Genomic DNA, 10,235 nt, shown 5'->3' with positions numbered 1-10,235 from the left:
CTCCCTCCTCCAAATGCTCTCCCACCCCATTTTTATCCTATCCCTCAAGCCCAGCTTATTTAAGTGTCTCCCTCCTCTGTAAAATTTTCCCTGATCACTGTTGCCTGCAGAAGTTTCTGCACTGTTGGGAAGGGTTTGGCCATGATCAGACGCTCGTGGTTTTGTAATATATTTTTCTTTCCATACATCTTGCCTTTCCAGATAGATCATAAACTCAAGGACAAAGATGTGTCTCTTTTTTTCTGCTTAAAACACACAACTTTATTGATAACATAAAAAATAAAGCCTCAAATGTATAAACATAAGTCCACACAAAGGACCAAAAATTACCTTAGTTATGAAGAATCAGGTCAGTTTCTGCTCATGAAGCATACTAAAAATATCTTGATCCAGACAAGGTAATAATCAACACATATATTTTCAGTACAAGTTTGAATTCATTTGGTGTTCATAAAGTGATCCAGCTATAGACCATCATAAGTAACATCAGTTTCGAAGTTATGATGCAATTTACAATGTGCATTACCTCCAGGCTGCAAAACCAAAACATTACTCAGATTTGTTTGGAAACATATAACTAATCAGAGTTTGTTTAATAATAGCTCAACTCTTTCTTTCACCTCAGGGTCACTGTATTCTGCTGCTAAGACTCGAAGTTTCTTGGCACATGCTTTGGGTCGTTGGAATATGAAATAAAGGGAGTTTTTACTGAACTTGTCCTGGGTAAATACTTTTGCTCTTCTTTTAAAATGGTAATTTATATTTTCAAATAGTGAAAGAGCTTTAAGAATATTCTCTTTTGTCTCTTTCTTGTTAAAGATATTAATCAGTGATGTTGGTGCATTGGCAATGAGTAAGTCTTTTGTCATAGATGGATTTTTAGAGAAATTCAAAAGCATTCCCAAAATATGGTCTTTAGTTTCTCCACTTCCCACAGTTAACAAACGAAGAAATTCTGAAATATAATTTGTAACCATATGCTGATATTCACTAATAATAGTCAAATGTTTTATCAATCTTAGTCCAGACAGCTGCACATTTGAATTCAAGGGATAGGTAACTGTGTCTTCACATACTTGGTTTAAGTATGTTTTCACCTTCCTATGATTTTCAGCAGCCACTGAGATGTTATTCAGTGCATTTAAAGCCTTCTGCCTAACACTGGGATAGGGATTATTGAGTAAGCTTTCAATAATTGATATTCTACCTGCATTACGAATGACTTCATGGGAAAATGAATAATCGAGACTGTTATATAAAGCATTATTGGCTATTTCATGAATAGAAGGATCTTCAGTCATCTCAATCATGCAAATGAGTTTTTCAAGCTCTCGTGGATCCATATTAGCTTCACGTTTACAGCGACAGGTCCAGGGCTGAGTTTTCTCCTCACACCTGATCTGTTTTCTGAGCTCATCTTCAGGTGGGAAGCAGGACTCACTTTGGTATGGAAATTTCATTTCCGTCCAGATCATGGCTCCTGCCCATGACCCCATTCCTGCCCCAGGGACCATGGATGGATATGTGCCTCTTGACTCAGCTGACTTTTTGGCTTTAGTTTTAGGTGCAGATTTGTCCTCACTTCTGTTCTCATTACTATTCCAGAACCAAGACCTTACATCAGTTCCACCAACAACCTCAAGGTTATCCTTGGCACTGGCCTTATCTCCAGCTCCACACTCAAAATACACATCTCTTTCACTCTTGGATCTGAACTCATTACTCTTCTCACTATCAGCCCAAAACAAGGACCTTAAACTGATCTCCTCAATATCAGGGCTAGAGGCTCTACTTAGCTCATCCTCATCTACCTCCTCAGACAAAGTCCAGGATCCCATGCAAGCCTCTTCCTCACCCCCAAGCCTAGACTCTGTGGTGGCTGCATCTCCATCCCAGAGCCAAGACTCCTTCCTAGCCTCTGCCTCAGTCCCAGCCCCAGCCTCAGCCCCCACACAGGAATCCACACAGGCTGCCTCTTCAGATCTGGTCCAGGACCCAATATTGGCCTCTTCTTTAGCCCCTGATCTGGATTCAATACTGGCCTCATTTTTGCCTCCAAGTTTTGACACAATACCAGCCTCTTCCCTTCTCCTGACCCAGGACCCTGTAGTAGTCTCACCTCTAGTCCCAAACCAGGATCTTTCTTTGGCCTCCATCTCAGCACTAACCTGCGGTCTTCCACTGGTCTGGTCACCAGCCCTAGTCCAGGACCCTCCACTTGCCTGGTCCTCAGACCCCAGCCTACATCCTCTACTGGCCTCATTATCAGGCCTCAACCCAGGCCAAGATTTTCCACTAGCCTGATCCCCAGTGCCAGCCTGGGAGACTTCTCCACTGAACAGGTCCTCAAATCCAGGTTCAGAATAGCTATCAGCCTGATCCCCAGACCCAGCCCAGGACCTTCCACTGGCTTGACTCCTAGTGCCAGCCCAGGATCCACCACTAGACTGGTCTGCATGCCCTGGATTAGGCCCTCCAACAACCTGGTCCTTAGCACCAGACCAGAACCCTCCTCCACTGGCCTGATCCTCAAATCCAGGTTTGGGACAGGTACTAGCTGGATCTCCAGCCCCAGGCCAAGACCCTCCACTGACCCGACTCCCAGTATCAGCCCAGGAACCACCACTGGATGGGTTCATGGGCCCTAGTCTAGATCTTCCAACAGGCTGGCCACCACCCCCACCCCAGGACCCTCTTGCATTAGCCTGACTCCCACTGCAAGCACAGAACCATCCATTGGACTGATCTTTGGGCCCTGGCCTGGATTCTTCACTGGCCTGGTCCCCAGTGCCAGCCCAGGAATCTCCAATTGACTTGTCCCTGGGACCTAGCCTAGAGCCTCCACCAGCCTGTCCCCCATTGTCAGCCCAAGACCCTCTTCCACTTGCCTCCTCTTCAAATCTAGGCTTTGCCCCACCACCGGCCTGATCACCAAGTACAGCCCAGGACCCTCCATTGCCCTGGTCCACAGCCTCAACCAGGAACCCTCCACTGGCTTGGTCCCCAGAGTCAGCCCAGGACCTTCCACTGGACTGGTCCTGAGGCCCCAACCTGGGCCCTCTACCAGCCTGGCCAACAGCCCTAACCAAAGACTCTTCGTCATTTACCAGATCCTGAAATCTAGGTTTGGACTCACCGCCAGACTCATCACCAGTCCCAACCCAGGAATCCCCACTGGCCTGGTCCACAGTCCCAACCAAGAATCCTCCACTGGCCTGGTTGCCAGTGCTAACCCAGGACCCAACACTCGACTGGTCCACACACCCTGGCCTAGACCCTTTGTTGGCCTGTTCCACAGCCCTAGCCCAGGACCTACCCCCAGAATGGTCCACAGGCCTCATCCTGGACCCTCCACTGGCTTGGTCAGCAGTGTCAGCCCAGTACTTTCTACCAGACTGATCCTCAGGCCCGAGCCTAGACCCTCCACTGGACTGGCCACCAGCCACAACCCAGGATACATTTCCACTGGCCTGATCCTCAAATCTAGGCTTGGACCCACCAGACAGATTACTGTTCCCAATCCAGTACCTTTCACTAGCCTGGTCCATATCCCCAACCCAGTACGCAATGCTAGCCACATTCCCAGCTATAGGTTCAGCCCAAGACCCTCCATTAGCCTGGATCCTAGCCCCATCCTGAGATCTTCCACTGGCCTGTTCCTCAGCTGTAGTCCAGGACCCTCCAATGGCATCTTCCCCAGCCCAGGACACGGCACTGGCCTGACTTCTAGCCCAGGGTTCACCAATAGCCTGGTTCCCAGTACTAGCCCAAGATCCCACACTGGCCTGGTTCTGAGCTCCAATCCAAGACCCTCCAATGGCCATGTCCCTAACCTCTGACAAAGAATCTCCCCTACTGGCCTTGCTCCCAGCCCAGGACTCTTCACTGGCCTGACTCCCAACCCAGAGTCCCCCACAAGCCTGGTCCCCAGCTTCAGCCCAAGAAGGAAAACCAACTTCATTCTCAGCCTTAGCCCCAGCCCAAGACTTAATATCAGACTTATCACTAGCCCCACTCCAGGACTCGAGACTGGTTTCATTCTCATCATCAGCCCAGGACATGCTATTCTCCCAGTATCCATCCCTGGCCTGAAACCTAAATTTGATCCATCGCTCAGAAGCAATCCAATCCTCAATACCAATCCCATTCCAGTAATAGTCATGGACCCTAGGCTGAGTTTTTCTGTAGGCCTGAGTGCCTGTCCCACTGCCACTCTCAGAAATGAGTATGGTTTCAGTCTTAGGTTTTGCATAGCCTTCATCTTCTGTGGCTTCTACCTCAGACTTCAGTATAGCCTTGTCCTTTGCCTCAGGCAAGATCTTATTCTGGGAATGGGCCACAGACTGAGGCTGACCAGAGCCCATCCTATGTGTCCAAGCCTCTACCTTAGGCTCAGCATTGGTATTTCCCCTGACCTTACTCTTGGCACCAAGCAAGGCCTCACCCTGATAACTGGCCACAGCCTGGGGTGAAAGAGAGCCTATTCTATCTTGCCCAGCCCCTGCCTTAAATACTGCATAGGGATTGTCCTTAACCTTATTTCTGGCACCAGACAAGGCTTCACCTTGAGAATTAGACTTGGCTTGGGACTGGGCAGTGCCTATTATATCTGTTTGAGGCTGAGAAGAACACATTGTATCTGGCCCAGTGCCTGCCTTAGACATAGCACTGGGATTGCCCTGGACCCTACTGGCACCAGGCAAGGTTTCACCTTGGAACTCAGACACAGCCTGAGGCTGGGTAAAGCTTGTTGTATCTGCTTTGGCCTCTACCTTAGACACAGCATTGGGATTGCCTCTGACCTTATTCTTGATGCTAAGCAAGGCTTCACCTTGGGAATTGTCCAGAGCCTGGGGCCAAGCACAGCCCATTGTATCTGGCCCAATGCCTGCTTTAGACACAGCACTAAGATTGCCCCACACCTTATTCTTAGTACAAGATGAAGCTTCACCCTGGAAACTGGTCACAGCTTGGGGCTGGGCAGAGCCTGTTGTAACTGTTTGAGGCTGGGCAGAGCCCATTGTATCTGGTCTGGCCTCTGCCTTACACACAGCATTGGAATTGACCCTGACCTTATTCTTAATACCAGACAAGGCTTCACTCTGGGTATTGGCCACCACCTGGGGCCAGGCAGAACCTGTTATATCTGCACTGGCCTCTGCTTTAGATACAGCATTGGGATTGCCCTTGACCTTATTCTTAGTACCAGACCGGGCTTCATCCTGGGAATTGGTCACAGCTTGGGGCTGGGCAGAGCCCACTATACCTTGCTCAGTGTCTGATTTAGACAGAACACTGAGATTGCCTTGGACCTTACTCCTGGCACCAGACAAGGCTTCACCCTGGGAATTAGACTCAGCCTGAGGCTGGGCAAAGCTTGTTGTATCTGCTCTGGCCCCTACCTTAGACATGGCATTGGGATGACTGCTGACCTTGTTCTTCACACCAGGCAAAGCCTCATACTGGGAATCAGCCACAGTCTGGAGCTGGTCAGAGCCCACTGGATCTGGCCCAGTCCCTGCTTTAGACAAAGCACTGGGATTGCCCTTGACCTTATGCTTGATACAAGGCAAGGCCCCACACTGGGAACTGGCCACAGCATGCAGCTGAGCAGAGCCCACTGTACCTGGCCCAGCCCCTGTCTTAGACCCAGGATTGGAATTTCCTCTGACCTTGTTCTTAGTACCAGGCAAAACTTCACCCTGGGAATTAGCCATAATATGCGGCTGGGCAGAACCCACTATATGTGATCCATTCTCTGCTTTAGACAAAGCATTGGTATTGCCCCTAACCTTACTCTTGTTACCAAGCAAGGCTTCACCCTGGGAATTGGCCACAGCCAGGGGCTGGGCAGAACAGGTTATATCTGTTTGAAGCTGAGCAGAGCCCATTGCATCTGCCCTGGCCTCTGTCTTAGACACAGCACTAGGATTGCCTCTGACCTTATTCTTAGGACCAGACAAGGCTTCACCCTTGGCATTGGCCACAGCCTGGAGCTGGGCAGATCCCACTATATCTGGCCCAGCCCCTGTCTTGGATACAGCATTGGAATTTCCCCTAACCTTGTTCTTAGTGTTAGGCAAGACTTCACCCTGGGAATTGGCCACAATCTGAGACTGGACATGACCCACTATATCTGGTCCAGTCCCTGCTTTAGACAAAGCATTGGGATTGCCCCTGACCTTGCTCTTAGTACCACACAGGTTTTCACACTGGGAATTGGCCACAGCCAGGGGCTGGGCAGAGCTTGTATCTGTTAGAGTTTGGGCAGAGCCCATTGTACCTGCCTTAGCCACTGCCTTAGACACAGCACTGGGATTGACCCTGACCTTGTTCTTAGTACCAGACAACGCTTCAACCTGGGCATTGGCCACAGCCTGGAACTGGGTAGAGCCCACTGTATCTGGCCGAGATCCTGATTTAGACACATCACTGGAATTGCCTTTGACCTTGTTCTTAGTATAAGGCAAGGCTTCACCCTGGGAATTGGCCACAGCCAGGGGCTGGGCAGAACCTGTTGTATCTCTTTGAGGCTGGGCAGAGCCCATTTCATCTGCCCTGGCCTCTGTCTTAGACACAGTACTGGAATTGCCCCTGACCTTATTATTAGGACGAGACAAGGCTTCAACTTGGGCATTGGTCACAGCCTGGAGCTGGGCACTGCCCACTGTATCTGGCCCAGTGCTTGATGTAGACACAGCTTTAGAATTGCCCTTGACTTTGTTCTTAGTACCATGCAAGACTTCACCTTGGGAATTGGCCACAACCTGAGGCTGGACAGAGTCCCCTGCATCTAGCTGAGCCCCTGTCTTAGACATACCACTGGACTTGCACCTAGCCTTATTCTTGATATCAAGCGGGGCTTCACTCTGAGAACTGGCCACAGTCAGGGGCTGGGAAGAACCTATTGTATTTGTTTGAGGCTGGGCAAAACCTATTGCATCTGCCTTAGCCTCTGCCTTAGACACAGCACTGGGATTACCCTTGACCTTATTCTTAGTAGCAGACAAGTCTTCACCCTGGGAATTGGTCCCAGACTGGAGTTGGGCAGAGCCCACTGTATTTGGCCCAGCCCCTGCCTTAGACACAGCATTGGACTTGCCCTTGACCTTATCCTTAGTGCTGGGCAAGTTTTCACCTTGGGAATTAGACACCTCAGACTGGGCAGAGCCTATTGTATCTGGCTCAGCTGCTGTCTTAGACACAGCACTGGGATTGCCCCTGACCTTATTCTTAGTACCAGATGAGGCTTCACCATGGGAATTGGTCACAGCCTGGGGCTGGGCAGAGCCTGTTGTATCTGTTTCAGGCTGGGCAGAACATATTGAATCTGGCCCAGTCCCTGCTTTAGACATAGCTTTGGGATTGCCCCTGACTTTATTCTTAGTATTAGATGAGGCATCATCCTGGAAATTGGCTACAACATGGAGCTGGGAAGAGCCCATTGTATCTGGCCCAGCCCGTGACTTAGATATAACATTGGAATTGCCCCAAACCTTATTCTTGACACCAGGCAAGGCTTCACCCTGGGAATTGGCCATAGTCTGAGGCTGACCATAGGCTCTCAGTTCTGCCTTAGTCTCTGACCAAGAAATGGCATTAGGATCATCTCTGCCATCAACCCTGAAATCAGGTAAAACATCAGCTTGGGTCTTGACCCCAACCTTAAGCTGTTCACAGGCTTTCATTTCTATCCCGACCTCTGCTTTACACTTGCTTTTGGCTTTCCCCCTAGCCTTACCTCTAGTACCAGGTAAAATCTCAACCTGGCTCTTATTTGAAGCCTGAGATTGTGCCTTTGTGTCTGTCCCACCCCCTTCCTTAAACATTGTGTTGACATTCCTTTTAGCCTTAATCTTGCCATCAGGCAACACAGCAACCTGGACATTGGCCATAGCCTGAGGCTGTGTATAGAGCTCAGTGTCTGTCCCAGCCCCCATCTTAGACATGGCATTGGGATTGTCTCTGGTCTTAACCCTGGCATCAGGCAAGGCTTCAGCCTGGGAATTGGCCCTCAAGTTTGCCGTGACCCCTGTTTTAGATATAGCATTGGAATTGCCTCTACCTTTAACTCTGGCATCAGGCATAGCTTCAGCCTGAGTACTGGCTACAGCTTGAGGTTGAGCAGCAACCTTCATGTCAGCTCCAGTCATTGCCTTAGATGTGACATTGGTATTTCCTCTGTGATCAACCCTGGCCCCAAACATCGCCTCAGCCTGTTTCTTGGCCACAGTCTCAGGTTGTGTAGAAACTCTTATATCTGCCCCTGTCCCTGCCTTACACACAACATTGGTTTTACCCCCAGCATCAAACTTTGTCCCTAGCAAAGACCCCTGGGTCTTGGCTATAATCTGAGGCTGGGTAGAGGCCCTCATGTCTGCCCTAGACTCTGCCTGTGACGTGGTTTTGTGATTGCCCTTGGCCTCAACCCCAGCACCAGGCATGCTGTCAACCTGGATCTTGGCCACAGTTTGAGATGGTTCACAAGACTTCATGTCCACTCCAGCTTCTGCCCTGGACATGGTATTAGGATTTCCCTTAGCATCAACTATGTTACCAGGCCTGGCCTCAGACTGAGTTTTGGCCACACTCACAGTCTCTTCCAGGACTCTTGCCTTGGTCTGAGCCATAATTCCAGTCTTATTTATGGCACTCATCTTGGCCGCTTCCCTGGTCACTCCCAAGGTCTCACTCTGTGTCACCATTACTTTGTTCACTTCTTTTTCAGCCAGTAAACGAGCTTCCACTTTCATCTGGGTCATTACTTCTCTCTTGGTCTCTGCTCTGGCAACCAGTGCCAAAGCTTTAGCCTTAGTTTGGGTCACAGCCTCCTTCCTGACTACTCTCCCAGCCTCAGAGTCAGTTTGGGTCACTGCCTCTTTCATGGCCACTTCCCCAGCTCTGACCTGGGCCTCATTAAGAGTCACTGCCTCTGTCATGCCCACTATTGTGGCCACTATTTTGGCCTCAGACTGGTTCTCTGCCTCTGCCTCAACCATTGTTTTGGCCTGAGAGTTGGCTTTGGGTCTGGCTTTAGCAGTGGTGGTAGTCTCTACTTCAGCCCCAACCCTACCTTCTGCTCCAGTTTCTGCTCCAGTCTTGGCCATGGGTCTAGTCTCAGTCTCTGACCCAGCCATGGCTTCACTCATGGCAAAGGTCTGGTTCTGTACCCCAACCACAGTCTCCATCTTGACTCTGGACCCATTTCTGGCAAATTTCCTCACTCTCTGGGATCTTCCTTTGGTTAATCTGTAAATGTAGTAGCAGGTACCAGCCCAGATCACCAGTCCTGCAGTCACCAAACCCACATCCTGAATGCGACCCATGTAATCACCCCTATTGAAGGCACGAACAAGGTACAGGGATCTCAATCAGGATTGGGAAAGAGGGTAGTAGGTCTGGGTGTAGGCCTGTGAGGGCGCTGGTCTTCAGCCACTTAAAGGCCACTACAGCTGCCACTGGAGGTGGACCTAGAAGTGGAGGAAGGAAATGGACTAAAATTTCTCTTCTAATTTTGTGCATCATACAGATAGATACACAGAAGGACAGGAAAGTATAGAAATGATGTGCTTGGTGGGAGAAGAGAATGATGAGCAAACTCTCTCCATCCCTTTTATTTTCTCCCCTCCCCATTTTCCCCAGTACCCAACAATTTTCCCCTAAGGTACATCCATACACATTTCCTTACACTAAATGAATAATGGGAAAGATGTTGGAATGTGGCACTGACTATGAATGGAAGAGACTAAGAAGCCATCAGACCTTGATTTCTACTGGACCTACTCTTGTCACCACTCCCAGAGGTCCCCACTCTCATACCAACCTGTAATGATCAAGGCAGTTCCCTCCTCTTTCCTTCTCTTGGTTGGTGATATACCCTAAAGTAGATCTATAAACTCATGAGATCTGTAGACCTAGAGACAGACAGACAGATGGAGGGACAGATGGGACTGGAGATTTTGTTATTGATGTGACAGGCATATTATCAAACTACCTTTCTATGTCACTCAGTTCACCCCACTCTCTTTTGGTAAAGAAAAGTAAGATTGTGGGGGTAAGTGACAGACATGGGGGAAAGGTGGCTGGCAAAGGGAAAGGCTGAGGATACTCCAGACTGGACACTGACCCTACTGGATGCACACTAATCTCCACCAACCCACCCTGGAGGACTACAGTTATTTCCCATCCTCTTACCAGTCTATACCGATCAGAGGCAATTTCCTCCTTGTTTCTTT

At 49.4% G+C, this 10,235-nt stretch overlaps 1 protein-coding gene across 1 annotated transcript; it reads right to left on the bottom strand.

Moving 5' to 3' along the window:
- Nucleotides 1-247: 247 nt before the first annotated feature.
- Nucleotides 248-9,326, bottom strand: ARMCX4 (armadillo repeat containing X-linked 4). Its single transcript, XM_039218080.1, has 8 exons — nucleotides 7,497-9,326; nucleotides 6,935-7,109; nucleotides 6,450-6,514; nucleotides 5,673-6,182; nucleotides 5,313-5,552; nucleotides 4,998-5,192; nucleotides 3,333-4,463; nucleotides 248-3,215 (listed from the first exon to the last, which is right to left on the bottom strand). The coding sequence occupies exons 1-8, from the start codon at nucleotides 9,324-9,326 to the stop codon at nucleotides 582-584; spliced, it is 6,780 nt and encodes a 2,259-aa protein (XP_039074011.1). The 3' UTR covers nucleotides 248-581.
- Between the last annotated feature and the right edge of the window lie 909 nt (nucleotides 9,327-10,235).

The sequence above is a fragment of the Hyaena hyaena genome, unplaced genomic scaffold, assembly GCF_003009895.1.
Source record: "Hyaena hyaena isolate Hyena2069 unplaced genomic scaffold, ASM300989v1 scaffold_744, whole genome shotgun sequence".
NCBI lineage: Eukaryota > Metazoa > Chordata > Mammalia > Carnivora > Hyaenidae > Hyaena > Hyaena hyaena.
The sequence above is the reverse complement of the archived record's forward strand: the minus strand, read 5'-3'. Positions and strand labels throughout refer to the sequence as shown.